The following is a 15,790-nucleotide window of genomic DNA, read 5'->3' as shown; positions in this document are numbered from 1 at the left end:
AACCAATGAATCGGAGAATATTATTAAAAAATGTTCTTAAAAAAATACAAATGCCACCCAATTCACCTGTTTCAATGAGATGCATTTATAATAACCATGTTTTTGATATTACGGATGATTATGAAGACTTTCAAGAGTTTTTACAATATGCAATTGTAAATGCTCCGATTGATATTTATGTTGTTGAGAAAGTACGAATGAATCTACCACAACGAAACCCAGAAACACACCTACCACAACGAAACCAAGAAACACACCAACCACAACGAAACCAAGAAACACTCCAACCACAACCAAACCCAGAAACACACCCAACACAAGTCAATGAACCAAACCTTCATAATAACAATTTAGATGTGGAAGAGCCTGAAATGCCACCTCCAAACACTGAAGAGTTTGATATGTTTAACTACGGTGTTGAAAACGTATGTAAAATAAAAGAAGGAGACCACCCGTTTGAGACATCTGTTGTCGCATCTAGTGATTCAGATGGAGAAAAAGACGGAGACGAAGACGAAGAAGAAAAGCAAGATTTATTTTGGAATATGCTACCTCTATTGAGTCAGCAAGAGCAAGAGCCTGAATGTACGACACAAACACCAACCACGTATAGGGTATCAGATTTAATTAAAGTTCGTCAAACTTTTTTGAACAAGGCCGAGTTCATAAACACTCTATTTACAAAATGTCTTGAAGAAAACTTTCAAATTAAGCCTGTAAAGTCAGACAAATCTCGATACACCGCTAATTGTGTGTTGCCAAACTGTGATCTAACCATGGACCAAAACACGTTTCTTTAAACTTTTTAATTTGATTCTCAGTCATGACCTTCTTCACATCCCCTATAACGCTCAACTTATTCTTCATCGTTAACTTTCCTTCCACAAATCCCTGCATAAGTAACAATAAAATCAGCAGAAAGTATCAGGACGCAAGGACGCAAGATAAAACTTGCGCCCGTTTAATTGACCAACGCAAAGACAAGCTTCTGGGCAACACGCAAGGACGCAAAGATAAACTTGCGTCCACTAGCGTTGCGTACGCAAGCACGCAAACTAGGTCTTGCGTCTGGTCAATTTCCATAATTTTACGAGCTGTTAATGTATGTTTCACTCGAACATATAACCCAAAATACAGTTGCATGTCATAAAACAACGGTTGTACTTCATTAAACAAAAATACACCTCAAACAGACATTTCATCGAGCAGTTGGTGTGCACATTTATACAATTCGCATCGAACCCAAAATAAACAGATAAAACACACATAAACAACAAAGTAATCACTAATCTGGGTGCTCGCCATCGTTGCAAGGTTGATTCCTTGATTATTTGCTTGATTACTTCGTGAAAACCCGATGTCTTTTGCGTGAAAACCCTAATACTTCGTGAAAACCCTTGTAGGCTAGTATAAGAAGTCACGGTGGTGGCAAGAGGGGTTAGGTGGTGGTGGAGGTGATGAAGGAGGAGAATCTGGTAGTAGTAATGGAAGCGATGAAGAGGGTTTGCGTTTGTGCTTGCGTTTTTGCGGATAGCCTGTGTAAGTGTTTATTTGCGTGTTTGCGAATTCGGATGAAAGTGTGGAGTGCCAGGTTTAAAGATGTCATTGAACCGTAATTTTTTTAGAAAAAGACGCAAAGACGCAAGGTCGCAAGGTACCTTGCGCCTTGCGAGGACATTTTGTCAATTTTTTTTTTTTTTTTTGGGCTCTGGTGCAAGGGCTGAAAAATATTTGGGCATCTTGGTGATAATCCCGCAGTTCTATTTATGGAGTATGTAATGGCCCAAATTTATGGATTGGGCCCTTAACAGACTGCTACTTTCATTGTAAATTTGTAATAGTTTCTCACTACTTTGTGAAAATATCAATATATATCCCATCTTTTGCCAAAAAAAAAAAAAAAAAAAAAAAAAAAAAAAGGGATATATTGAAAATGGTTAATGGTTGATTGATATAAAACTATTATTCTTATTTAATTTACATAAACTAATAAACTATAACGTAAAACATTAAATCATATAAAAAATGATAATTCTAATTTATATAAATAAAAAAGAAATTGTTAACAACTCTTAAGCTATCGTCAAAACTCAAAATGCTTCGAACTGTTATGCATTTTAGTAACGGTCAATATGAAAATATGAAATTAATACATAATCAATAGTCGAGACTTAGAATCGTCAGTTTCTAAGTCTCGACTATTCCGTATTTTTGTCGCAATGCTTTGGTAGATTTGGCGCTTCTAAAACGACAACCTATTCGTCTCCAATACGATCAAGAGAAGAGACCTATTTGATAGAATTCGAATGTCTTTTTATTCTTGGTTAAAGGCTAAAAGTAAGATTGCTACTTCGTAGAATGATTGGCTTCTTTACCCTTTGTAATTATGTCTATACTTTATCTTTGTCGTTTCTTGTAATTTTCTAGCTTTGTGCTAGATTTTCTAATAAAATTTTTGACCGTTAAAAAAGATGTTTAACTCCGGTGTATATTTATTTTTTGCGCACTAACTACAACCTTAAAATAAAAATAAAAATCTTAGATATATTAACATTTTCTTCCTTTTTAGATTAGAAAAAATAGGTCGATAAAATCTCGCGGGTCAATTTGACTTTCATGAGATAAATTTCACAGATATTTTCCTTTTTAGATTAGAAAAAATGGGTCGATAAAATCTCGCGGGGCAATTTGACTTTCATGAGATAAATTTCACGGATATTTTTAAGAGGAGCCCACATCTCAATACACGACCGTAAAGGAGTGCGCTCATCAATAAGTGTAAAGGTAATTTAGGGATTTTACATGTAATAATATTTTAAAACGAAACTAGGGCTCTTAAACTTAAACCCTTGAAACCGTCACTGCCGCAGAACCCCTGCAGGAACTCTCAATCTGCTTAAGCTTAGCCGCACAGGTGAAATTTAATCTCGTTACTTTTTGTTAATTCAGATAGTCTAGAATCATTCTAATGTTAGTATTAATATGATGATTATGATTATAGATTTTTCGAATCGAGGTTAATGGGGAAGCTAGGGAAGAAAGCTCGTAAATTCGCCAAGAAGAATCTTCCATCGGTGCTCAAACAACAACGCAAAAACAAAATCGTCTACAAAAAAAGACCTAAAAGTAATTTTATTTATTTCTATAATTATTATTTTCATTCGTACTTGAATTCCAGTTTTTGTGTTACGTGTGTTTATATTTATATTTCAATGTATTGTTTCCAGATGATAGAAAAGATGTTGCTGAAAAAGAAGTAGTGAAGACAACAGAGTTGTCTAATGGGAGGTAATAGTATACAACACTAAGCTTATGCTTAAAAATTGTTACAACTTATTTGAAGTAATAATTTTCAGATGCACATGTGGAATATGGATGTATATATATAAAATTCTGTATCTATTAATCTCAGTTGAAGTAACTATGGTCCAAAATTGGTACAAAAATATGAATATGACAACTTATATGACTTCAAATTCATATGTAGTGATTAGCTCATACTAAATCTGTAGGTCCTACTGAAACCCTTCCTTAAATACAAATTAAGTTATCGTTTTTTGTGTTATTTTATAAGAACTGCGTATTTGATCCATTGGTATGCTGCAAGTAATTTTTTAGATAATTCGTTGGTTCCTTATGTCATGAAATTTCGATAGCTTGATGTTATAAGATACTTACTACCTTCTTACAAATAGCGATTGAGATAAGTATTTTTCTGATATTATATTTTTGTGTTGAATAATTGATTTTCAGGGATTCCGAAAATGAAGTCAAACTGAGTACTTCTCTTGATGCATTATTTGCGGAGGATGAAAATGTTATGGTTTTCGATGATTCTGATAGTGATGGGTACCTTTCAGAGGTTGAATCTTATCTATTGTGCGTTTTAGTTACTTGATCTAAAAAATATTATACGGGCTTATTTTCTGATTAAACATAATAGGATCCAAGCAGTGAAACTCTCACGGGAAATGGCAATAATGTTTATTTAGAAGGTTGGTTTTGTAACGTTTTTCTCCATTACATCAAGTCTAGATTTTTTGTTTATGATTTGTTGTTTTAATCGGTTAAGATTTATGTAGGTGATGGGGATGAACGTACTTTGTCTGTTCAGAATCAAAAGGATTATGAAGAACTTGCAAAGCATAAGAAATTATTGGAAAAATTGAAGAATAAAGTGAGTACATTTTCCTGAATAAATACTTGAAAATTATAATTTCGCTTATACTTTTACATATTGGTATCAATCTTCTACTGCAACATGGTACATTTATTGATAAGTCATTTTTATCTTGTAAGATTTAGCCCTACTTAAATCCTACTAGGTTATATAAATTATTTCAATTTCTTTGGCTTGACTTGTGTTTGAGACATATATTGTGCTGCAGTTGATAAGAGTACAACTTTACAACTATTTCAATGCGCACGCTTTGATTTTATATCATCTGATTAAGAAAATATTTCAGGATCCAAAGTTTGTCAAGTTTTTACAAAGCTACAATAAGGACGAGATGTCACAGAATCACGAATTGGTAAGAGGTTATTGTAAAATTTATCATTTTATTTTTGTTTCATCTTTATTATTATTTTCTCATTTTAACTAAAATGATTATGACAGTATTCCGATGATGAAGATGAAGACCTTTTGGTGTTAGATGATTCTGCTAAAAGTACACGCAAAGTGCTGACGTGTTCAACTATAAGTATGTGGAGTAAACAAGTTAAGGAAGAGCAAAACGAGTCCGCTTTAGTTAGTCTAATAAATGCGTATCGAGCTGCATGTCATTTTGGACCAGAAGAATCAGGCCCTATAATTCAAGACAGTGAGACGTTTAGCAACATATATACATTCATGCTTTGCGAAGGTGATAATATATTTAGGGCTTTATTGAAACTTCCTTCTCCCAATTGCAAAAAAGAGACCTTGTTGGAGTTGAAGAATACCTCCAGATGGAAAAAGGTCAAACCAATGATTAAGTCGTATTTGAGGAGTACACTATTTCTTTTAAAGCAGGTCACCGACTCAGAGATTTTGTCCTTTTCCGTTAGCCACTGGAGACCGTTTATTGTATTTTTTGCTGCTTTTCCATCATTGTTAAGCAGGCTTATCCAGGTAATTGAATTATCACAATTTTAATGAAACATCTAGGGTGCGTTTGATACCTCATAATTGAATGATTCAAAGCTGAATGCTGAACCATTTAGCATTTAGCACGTTTGTTTCTTATTTCTGCTGAACTATTCAGAGTTCAAATACTCTCTTAACCATCAAGCACCTATATCTAATGTAATATCCTCTTTAAGTTATATTAAGAACACTTATTAAGAACTTTTTAATCTTTCAGGTTATGAACCATTTAGCGCTTAATCATTTAGTTTTATCAAACGCACCCTAAATTGCAATTTCGTAATATAATCAAACGGAGTAATATTTTTTGCTTACCAGTATAATTAGTTCATATGTATATTAAGGCCTATTAAACAGTATACTTGTATGTATGTTTCAGATTATAGTTCCTTTGTGGGCAACGGGTGGAGGGAACCTGTCTGCTAATTCTTCCCTTGTGCTACAAGATGTTGTTTCGGTATGTGGCTCTAATTATTTTGACGTCTGCTTTAGCAAAACATACAAGGCCTATATTGCTCGATGCAGGACTATGGAAACTGTTGACCCGAAACATATCGAGTTCCTTAAGGATTCTGTTGTCAAATTATGCTCCCTTGATATGGAAAAATCTTGTACGAAGGCACTTGTCTCCATTCAACAACTTGCTAATATATTAAGGCATGCGAGGCAAAAAGAAAATAAGGTATGAGCATCTACATTTTTGTTATAAACATCCTTTAGAATTCGAGTGGCAAATTGGGCTGGTTAGCCATGTTGGGTCACGGGTCAAATGGATTCCGACCCTAGTAAATTTTGTGTCTGAGTCTAAATGGTTGGGCTGTGCTGAGCCCAAATGGATTCAAATGGATTCCGACCACTAGTAAATTTTGTGTCCGAGTTCAAATGGATTCAAAAATCATCTTTGAAGAAAAACAATTTACAAGGTTTATATCTATTCGTTTGATATAACCCCCAATGAATCCATTTGGTACTCAGGTCGTTATTCTCTGATTCTAAAATTTCACAAAAGTATTCATCTTGGTGGTTGTTCACAGGAAGCAATTAGGAAGATATATAGTTGGCAGTATACTCGATGCATAGCTATCTGGGTTCAGTTCATTGCCACAAATGTAACTGAATGTGACATTCAGTCTTTGTTGTATACGATGATCCAGCTTATAAATGGAATAGCATACTTGTTTCCCGGGCCCCGCTATCTTCCCTTGAGGATACAGTGTGTTCAATGGTTAAACAAGCTTTCAAGCTCTTCTGGAGTTTTTATTCCTGTTGCTTCATTAATTTTGGACATGCTCGAATATAAAGTCAGCAAAGAGGGTGGTGGTAAATCAAAAAAATCTATTAATTTAGCATCAAATTTGAAGGTTAGTGTGTGTTTATTTGTTTGTTCTCATTATTATAAATACAGTTCTACTATCTAACGAATTTCTGTTTGCAGCTTCCTAAGTTTTGGTTGAAATCACATAACTTTGTGGATCAATGCGTTTATTCAGCCGTTGAGCTGCTTGTAGTTCACTTTATTCACTGGAGCTACCACATTACGTTTCCCGAGGTGGCAACTATTCCGCTCATTCGACTAGGGAAATTTCATGAAAAAAGTACGGTTGAAAGTTTGAAACGTGTGGTGAAGCGCTTAATGGAACAGGTATTGCATTAAGTTCTTGTAAGTGTAAGGTTGCGTTTGTTTGCCTCTTACTTAAATGGTTCAACCCTGAATGCTGAATGCAACCAAATGTAGAACCATTCATCATTCAGTGTGTTTGTTTTTGACATCTAATGACAAATGATCTTGAACCGTTTAGCAATTTGTGTTAACTATTCGGGGTTGAATCCGTTTAACACATCCATTTCCTTAACCAATTTATTTTAATCATACCCAAAAGACTTATTAAACAATTATACATATTTATTTATTTAAAAGGTTAATATATTGATTGATTTATACATTATTCAAAAAGTTCATTAGACATGTTAAACCAAATTCAATTTGAATCATTCAGATTATTAACCATTGACCGTTTAGTCATTATGTTTTATCAAACGCACCCTAGGTGCAATATGGGTGGTAGGACTGGCCTACTTATAAGTAAATGGGGCATAGTGATCATCTCTATTTGGATGAGTCTTTTAGTGGTAACGTTTTGACACTGAGGATTTTTTTATTTCAGGTGAAAAATAATGTTGAGTTTGTGCAGAAGAAAAGGGAAGATGTAGCCTTTTCACCAAAAGATCATGAATATGTTGATTTATTTTTGCAGGTCCTTATTTTTATTCTTAGAAAGATGGTCTTTACTTGATCTGGTATAAGAATCAATCTGAGTTTTTTCGTTTTTGTGCAGTTTGAAAAAGGCACTTTAAATACCCCATTTACACAATACTATAAAAGTGTGATAGCGAAGGCTGCATCAATGATGTTCGCAAGGTGATATTTACATGCTGAACCTATTTGCTTTCATTTTTGCAATATTTTAATATTTTATTGCTATTGCTTTTATTATTTAAATCTTCGGTTTGCTGTACAGATGGCAATATGGGTGGGTTGGGTACTAGGTCAAAATGAAATCGTGTGCAGGTTGAAATGGACCATTTTTTGTTTAGCTTGAAACAAACTGGGTTGGGTTTGACCCAAACACTATTATAAATCAAATTTACAAACTTTTTTTTTTTGTAAATTAATTGACGTGATGCTTATCATTACAAAAGTAATACTAGTTTAAACTGTATTGAAAATGTATGTTCCTTGCAGCCCCCAAGAAGCAGAAAGAGTGAAGCGAAAGAAGATGCATGATGTGGGGAATGCAATCAACTTAGATAATAAGGTAATCGAGTTAGAAGAAACCCGTTCGATAGCTGCTAATGGGGATGATACCAATTCTAAGGGCAAGAAAAGAAGAGTTGTTGGAAACTAGAAAAAATAACGAGATATTTTTGTTTTGTTATCTATATTTGCATTTTTTGTTCTGTCTTAGTTGTATGCATTTGTATTGTACGCTCCTTAAGATTATTATTTACTCGAATACTACTAAGTCGTGATGATTGACTTGCTTCATAAACAGTCAATAGCGACAATTGTTCTTCCTCGCACCTGCACTTTCACCTCTAACCTGATTTCCTTACAGGTTTGCACCGATTGATGGCTGAGTTTTGTATTATAAGTTTATGTTTGTTTATTGAAAATCGAACTTTTCGACAATGATAGAATTTTGGGTTACTCGTGTGATGTTTCCTATAATAAACCAACATTTCTGAATTGAGAGATACCTTTCTATTGCTCTAGCTGTTACCCATCCTCACGTGGTTTATGCCAGGGTCTTACTAGGATTCGGACATTGGTCGCTTTGATTTTTCGGTAGCAGATGTGGAGGTGGTATTCTTGGGTATACCATTTAGGGTGATTCCTTAGGAGGTGTTGTGGGTTGGGTTTCGGTGGATTATTGGTAGCAAGTTCTACTATTTTATTAGTAGACTTGGCAGAATTGATGGTGTTTGGTCGTCAATATTGGGTGAAGATTGGGTGGTCAAGATTCTCAAGAGGCTTGGTTTGTTTGTTGATCGGTTTAAGTTTGTTTAACCTCGTCCTTGTAGTTCTCATTGTAATTGTCCTGTGGCCGATATCTTTGGTGTATCTCTTGGGCATGTTTGCATGAAGTCGAGGGTTGATGAAAGTTTCAAGTGGTCATGTGTTGGTAGTTTGGATTTGTTGCATTGTTGTTTAGTATGTTTCAATGCTTAGTGTCTCACTTCACTTATGTTAGAATTAGGCAATTTCATATATATTGTTGCATTTATTGAGTTGTAGATCAATTGGTTTTTGGATCTTATTAATTTAAATTCATGTTTTCATAACAAAAAAAAGTACAAAATAATTTGATTAAGTTGTATCTAGAGCTTTTGAAATAAAAATGTGTATTAAATTAAAACCTTTTGATTCACATAATCCCAAAGTGTGGCTTACTAGTTAATGCTTGAGAATCTAGTTCAATCCTCAAGATCTACACTTTGGTACTTTTCTTTAAAAAGAAAACCTTTTAATTTAATAAAAAAAATATAAATGTAAATGTGATAATAATTTCTTTTGAAAGATAGCAAATTTATTATTGAGTCATATTTGTTGAAATAATACATAGATCTTAACATTAACAAGGACCTTTGAAAGAAAACTATTAGAAATGCTATTAGAGTGCTCTTAACGGTGACAACTTAGTCCTCCAGGACTAGGTGTCACATCAGCGCCACATCAGCACTTTTTTTTCAGGACTAAACCCAGGATTAAACACTTTCAACAGTGACACCTTTCATCCATATTTTTTAATTACTTTTCAACTAAATTAAAAATACTTTGATTATTATTAATATTAATATTATATTATTATTTTTAATTATTATTACTTACATTAAACTACATCTAATCTAAAACTTAAAAATTAATTTGATTAATTATTAAAAAGATAAAATAAAATAAATATGTACTCCGTAAAGTAAAGCTTGACTACAAACAAAAAACTCAACAATACAGCTAGCATATTTTGGTGGACCCTACCATTAAATAAAAAATTAAAAAAATATTGTTGTCTTTATCTTCATCTTCAACGATACATACACATATATACATATACCTAAACCTTATACAGCAGCCATGAAAATGGGGTTAAGCTCCAACTAAAATTAATAAATAAGAAATTCAATCAACAAATACACCAAACACTCAGTCCTGAGATATTTCACGAAAGCACTAAACAAGGGACGAAAGGGTGGGCGGTGGCCTGGGCGGTCTCCTGGGCGAGCCGCTGCCATCGGCGCCCAGGTGGGCGGTGGCCTGGGCGGGGTCCAAGAAAGAACCGTTGGGACTCCCCTTAAGGAACCTTGTGTTGTAGCTCAAGTTGAAGCTCAAGTGCTAGTAACCTGATATTCAAGTGATAATAATAAATAGATCTTAATGTAACCTGATACATTGTGTAGTTGGGGAGTGGGATGAGGTTTTACCGGTGATGTTCTCAGATTGATTCGAGTTTTCTTCAGGGCAGTAGTTTGGGGCGAGTTATTCAACTGCGGGAGATTATTGCGTTAGTAGTTTAGCCCCTGATTGATCTCAAACTACTGTTAAGAAAAAGGAAATGCTATTAAAGTACATTGATGTGTTCTATAAAGTCGTTAATATTTGTGGTTACTAAAAAGTAAAAGTCTTATTTCATCTTAACAAAGTCTTGACCAATATTCTACAAACATTTTTTTAAGGTCTAATGTGCAAGCTTTGTAAAACTTGAAGGGTTTATTAGAGTTAAATCGCTTATATTTTATAGAGTAACAAACATATCTACCTGCCCCTTATCTTCTACTCTCATATTTCCACCCAAATTGGTGCCCTAGAAAATTAAATTAAAATACATACAGATCAGATACGTATATTCTACCCACAAGTCCACACCCTAGACCGACACTTGTTACTTTCGATCAAAATCTTTTTATTTTATTTTTTTAATTTATATCTCCTTTTCAGTTATTCTCGACAATCGATTCCAATTTTTTGATTTGGTTGTGTTGTTAATTAATAAAGTTAGGGTTTTTATTGTTGTGGTTGTTGAGAGTTGATATGGCGGATGAAGAAGAGTACGAGAGTGATCCGGAGCAAGCGAAGCTTTCTCTGAAGATGCGGCGGCGTACGGTGGCCAGTGACGATGAAGACGATGATGACGATAAGGATGATATTAGGGTTAGGGATGTTGATTCTAGGGTTTCGGATTATGAATCTGATGGTCAAGGTGCTGCTGCAGAGTATTATGATGATGATGAAAATGATGATGATGGATATGATGATGATGATGATTTAGTTGAAGAAGATGATGTGATTGAGGAAGTTGAAGTTGTTGAAGGTGTTATTGGTGAGGATTGTGTTGGAGTTAAAAAGGAGAATGATGATGATGATGATAATGTGAATGGTGGACTGGGAGAAGGAGAAGCAGGGCAAGGGGAAAAGAAGGAGAATGAGCCATCTGCAGTGCCCACTGCAGGTGCATTTTATATGCATGATGACCGATTTCGAGATAGTTCTGGTGGTAGACACAGGTGATTCATTTACCTCAATTTGGATATATTATGTTTATTGTTTATATTATGATTCTATGTTTGTTTTGGTGCGAACCGGTAGATAGGGTTTTTCCTGTACACTTTACCAGCTAGTATGTTTAAGTTTGTCTTGGTGCATTTGTTGTAATTGGTTGAATGCTCATTTTTAATGTTTTTTACCTTTAGATAGCTAGTTAGTGTTAACTGTTAGGTTAGTTTCTATTGGTGCAAAGATGTGGTTTTTTGTAGTGGGGAGTGTTGGAGGCCAAGTGTTTATGAGTTGATCAAAATTTTGAAAGGTATAAATCTAATTTCACTTCAATTTTTCGTTTGAGGTCTTTTAGTATGTTAAAGTATTAAACTTTGGTGTTTATTATGTGTAGGCGAAACTATATCATGTATCACGCTTCATTTTTTATTCTATTTTTTATGTAACTTTTTCGATTTCTAAGATTCACTAATACCCAAAGAGTACCTAAGGAATTACATTAACGAATTGTTTCACAGAATGTTATACTACAAACTTGATTGATACAACTATATAAGGGTTATCCGCTGATGCTATGATGATCTAGACATGATTCCAATTTACGATTGTGATTCATTTGTCGTGAACACAATTGCTGATATCAACTCATTTGATGTTTACTGCAAACCTAAACATGAAAACACTCAATGTGCGTTCTTTGTGTTGGAGATAAAAAGTGCTCGTTGAACAAATATGTGGAAGTATATAATAATTTGTATATAGTCTCCCTTCTCTAGATTCATCTTATGTAAGACATATTTCAACAAATTCTTCCATGACATTGGATGTGTGTACTTTGAGTAACAAGGTTTGTTAATATTATTATATTCAGGCGTAGTCTTGGCCGGGGGAAATTGTGGGAGCTGAGAGATGACAGAAAATGGGGGCATGACAAGTTTGAAGAGTTGACTATGCATGAAAGGCATTACGATGAGGTGAACTATTTCTCCAGGAGTATGTATATTTGTTTTTATAGGTGGGCATTTTGACCCATTTGCTCGGAAATGGGTTGATGCAGGTTAAGTTTGTATATTCATCAGGGCAAACAGGATGCTTGTCATGTTTATTTTCTCTTTTTTATCTCTAACAGCTCAAACAGTAATATTAATAAATTTGAAAAGAGATTTTTTTGAGTTAGATGAAAGTCGCAGAAAGTGTATTCATTTATCATTCTACTATATATAAAAAGAATAAAAATTGGTTAGAAAACACTTTGGATCAAATCAACCCAATCCATTTCAAAGTGTACCAAAGATTTCCCATTTTAACTTGTGATCCTGCCCACTTGACATGCACATTTTCAAATTTGAGTTGCGACCTATTTTTTTCTCTAACTTTTTTTTATTCTAATATAATCTGTTATAGCAGGGTAGGAGGGTTTCTCGGGGTCGTAATAGAGCTCGTGGTGGTAGAAGTCGAGGAGAAGATTGTGGATTTGTACGTGGAAACAGGCCTAAAACATTCAACAATAGCAGTCAAAATAATGCTCCCAAGTCTGTGAGAGGCCGAGGCCCCAGAAGATATCAATCTTCTTCACAAAACAGTTTCGAGGCCCCTGCACAAAGCAGACAGTGAGTAGAAACATCTTGACATGTTATTTTTCCATTATTACTTGTATGATATGCCAAGTGATTGATTACCAATGTATTAGGTCAACAAAGTCAACGGATAAAACCCCCCATGTAAGTTCAGGAAGAGCTTCTGCAGCCACCTCATCATCAGATTCTTCTCAAGTTCCAGTTAAAAAAAATCTTGTTGCATCAAATTTGAATTCTGCTTCTCCACCATTTTATCCTTCGGGCTCTTCAAATAAAGAAACCAATACAACTCAGAAAAAGGATGTTCAAACTGGACCGCTTAACCGCGGTCCACGTCCTGTTATGGTTGAGAATTATCCAATCTCTCAATCAAACAAGGTGCGCGGAAGAAATGTTTCTGACTCCTTAGGAATGAACAAGCTTCATATAGATGATTCAGTCTCAAGGTCTGAGGGGAGAGGTCCAATGAATTTTGGACATGTGGCATATCAACCAGTTGCACCTCATCATAACCAAGTAAATAGGGTTACAAATCTGCATCATCCTAGTCAGCAGTTTGTGGCTCGATCTGCTACTGGATCTCGAGCGTCTTCTCCACCCAAAACACCTGGCCCACCTGTGCATGCAAATGAATCTACAGAAATGGAATCTTCTACAGAATCTAATGATTCCAAGACAGTGTTGGTTGGAAAAGGAAAAGGTAGTATTACTAGCAGCGGAATGAGTCCCTTTTCTTATGGAAGCCTCGGTGGTAATCATGGTGATCAAAATTTTTCTGGGGCTCCAACGTTTTTACCAGGTAAATGACATACTGAAAAACATTTACTTTAACTTTTTATGTATTAGTTTCTATTTATATGCTATGATCGTATTTAACATGTGTTTTGTGTCGATTTTTCACATAGTTATGCAATTTGCGGGGCAGCATCCAGGTGGTCTTGGAGTTCCTGCTGTTGGCATGGCGTTTCCCGGCTATGTTGGTCAACCCAATGGGATGGGTAGTTCAGAGATGACCTGGTACACTTTTACCCCTTGGCCGTTTTTTTGTCTGTTTGGTTGTTGTTGTCGAGGTTAAGGTGAGTAACAATACTTTTTATGCTTTACTAGGCTACCTGTTTTGGCTGGTGCTGCTGGAGCTTTAGGTGCTGCTGGACTAGGGGGAACGTACCCTTACATCACAATGGATGGTACTTATCATGCTCATCCCTCTGCCCAGCCATCTTCATTACCTTCTCTTACTAGGTATATTAATATTTAATATTAATATTAATGCTATGGCTTGAGTAATATTCACAGAGTATTTCATGCAGTTCACTGATTTATCTTTTTGTTATTTTATGCAGCAAAGAAAATAATACAAATAAACTTGGCAGTGAAGTGAAACCTTCTCAGAGACCTGGTAAGACGCAATTCTGGTTTCATAACATAATTGTAGGTATAGTGGTATACTTGCATTTTGAACCAAATTGTATAAAGTTCTATCGGAAACGGACAATTTTTAAAATGGTATTTGAAAAATCCATTTTTTGTGGTAAAAAAATTGAGATATATTAATTGATGAGAAAAAGAGTTGAGTACTTGAACAGAGAATTTTGACAAGATTTGTTAGCTTTTAATGCTATTTATCCTTCTCTTAAGTGAATTGAGAACCAAAAATATGTGATTAACTTCATATATTTGACAATTACTTCGTAACTAAATATCTATTTTGCAGAGCTTGTAAATGATGATTTGAGGCAACGACAAAATAAAGCTCGCAGGCAAGTTCACATTTTGGATATTCATTTTGGGGATACCTAATGTTTTCATTTTGTGCATTAAGTGATGTATTTGAGCTGTTTTGTTTTTTGTGCAGATACACTGAAATGACGTTTGATAAGTGAAGTATTAAACAGGTCAAACCCTGTTCAAATTAACTTCTAAAGATCGCTTTTCAACTGAATTTCTGAGTGGTACTTGTGGTGCTTCAGGCCTTTAGGCCGTCTGTGTGTCCTTATGGTGTGTACTCATAACAGCACTTCGGGCACAGCTGCTATATTCTCAATTATTTAAGGTGATCTCCATATTCTATCATCGATGATGTGCTGTTTTATCTATGAATATGTGGCTAAGCTTACTTATTTGCTTGTTATGTGCTTACGTTTACAATTTTAAGTATCACTGGAATTGCGGAAGTATGAATATGATATTAACGTTTCTTTATAAATTTAGGTATTTGTTTGAAACGCCAGTCATGCTGCGCTCTCATAGCAAAAGAATGCAGCCTGATAGGTAGCAGGATTGTTTTTTTGATGCGAGGTATGTCGATAATCGAGCTACATTATTTGTTTAGCATAGACGTGTCGTTTCGTGAGTGTTGACATGTTTGTTTTCAATTACAGGTTTATTGTGGCTTTGTTTCTTTTCTCTTCTTTTGTGAAAGTAGTTTGCAGACTTGGTTGGAAGAATATATTTTTGAAACTAGTTAAAGAACAAGAGATATGGTGCAGTGGCTTTGTGTCAAGGGTAGTTAAACTTTTCTAGTAGGGATAATGGTTTTTTACCTGCAACTGTATTAAATTTTTTTTTTTTTTACTGTCTTTGAGAATTAAGATGTGTTTGGTTGGTGGGTTGCATTGCTGTCTATTTTGGACAATGTTTGGTTTGTCGTCTCTCTTGGTTATAAGTTGGGCCAACGTAATCGAAGTTTCTTCTTCCCTATCGTGTATTATGCAATAAAATCGAAATGTGAACTTCTTTATTATTCCCTTTATGGATATGGATGGACAGGTTCTTATCTTGGTCAGTTTTTCATCAACTGTGAACTTCACAATTTAAATACTCACTAGAAGTACATGTAAAGTAGTAATTTTGATCCATTTATAGCTATTTGGTATTCCTGAAGCATCGCTTTCGGTTCTATGGGTTTTTATTTCAAGGTATCAGGCTAAGAAGTTTCCGAAGCGTAAGACTTCTGTGGTGAAATATTTTTGGTTTGGGGGTGGGTATGATGCTTGTTACTCGGCATTTCATGTCCTATGGGTTACAAATCGGTTG

The 15,790-nt window shown here is 34.8% G+C and overlaps 2 protein-coding genes across 2 annotated transcripts; both read left to right on the top strand.

The window, feature by feature from the left end:
* Positions 1-3,005: 3,005 nt before the first annotated feature.
* Positions 3,006-8,168, top strand: LOC139872368 (protein REBELOTE). The gene is made up of 13 exons (XM_071860228.1): positions 3,006-3,126; positions 3,228-3,288; positions 3,754-3,862; positions 3,944-3,995; positions 4,083-4,177; positions 4,467-4,532; positions 4,619-5,113; positions 5,508-5,810; positions 6,163-6,489; positions 6,564-6,770; positions 7,294-7,383; positions 7,465-7,547; positions 7,872-8,168. The coding sequence occupies exons 1-13, from the start codon at positions 3,021-3,023 to the stop codon at positions 8,032-8,034; spliced, it is 2,157 nt and encodes a 718-aa protein (XP_071716329.1). The 5' UTR covers positions 3,006-3,020; the 3' UTR covers positions 8,035-8,168.
* A 2,315-nt stretch (positions 8,169-10,483) lies between these two features.
* LOC139872064 (protein MLN51 homolog) lies at positions 10,484-15,553 on the top strand. Its single transcript, XM_071859869.1, has 11 exons — positions 10,484-11,188; positions 12,049-12,151; positions 12,585-12,787; positions 12,868-13,553; positions 13,660-13,771; positions 13,862-13,996; positions 14,098-14,153; positions 14,469-14,514; positions 14,610-14,807; positions 14,966-15,052; positions 15,136-15,553. The coding sequence occupies exons 1-9, from the start codon at positions 10,716-10,718 to the stop codon at positions 14,635-14,637; spliced, it is 1,842 nt and encodes a 613-aa protein (XP_071715970.1). The 5' UTR covers positions 10,484-10,715; the 3' UTR covers positions 14,638-14,807; positions 14,966-15,052; positions 15,136-15,553.
* Positions 15,554-15,790: the final 237 nt, after the last annotated feature.

This window comes from Rutidosis leptorrhynchoides, chromosome 10, assembly GCF_046630445.1.
Source record: "Rutidosis leptorrhynchoides isolate AG116_Rl617_1_P2 chromosome 10, CSIRO_AGI_Rlap_v1, whole genome shotgun sequence".
Taxonomy (NCBI): domain Eukaryota; kingdom Viridiplantae; phylum Streptophyta; class Magnoliopsida; order Asterales; family Asteraceae; genus Rutidosis; species Rutidosis leptorrhynchoides.
The sequence above is the reverse complement of the archived record's forward strand: the minus strand, read 5'-3'. Positions and strand labels throughout refer to the sequence as shown.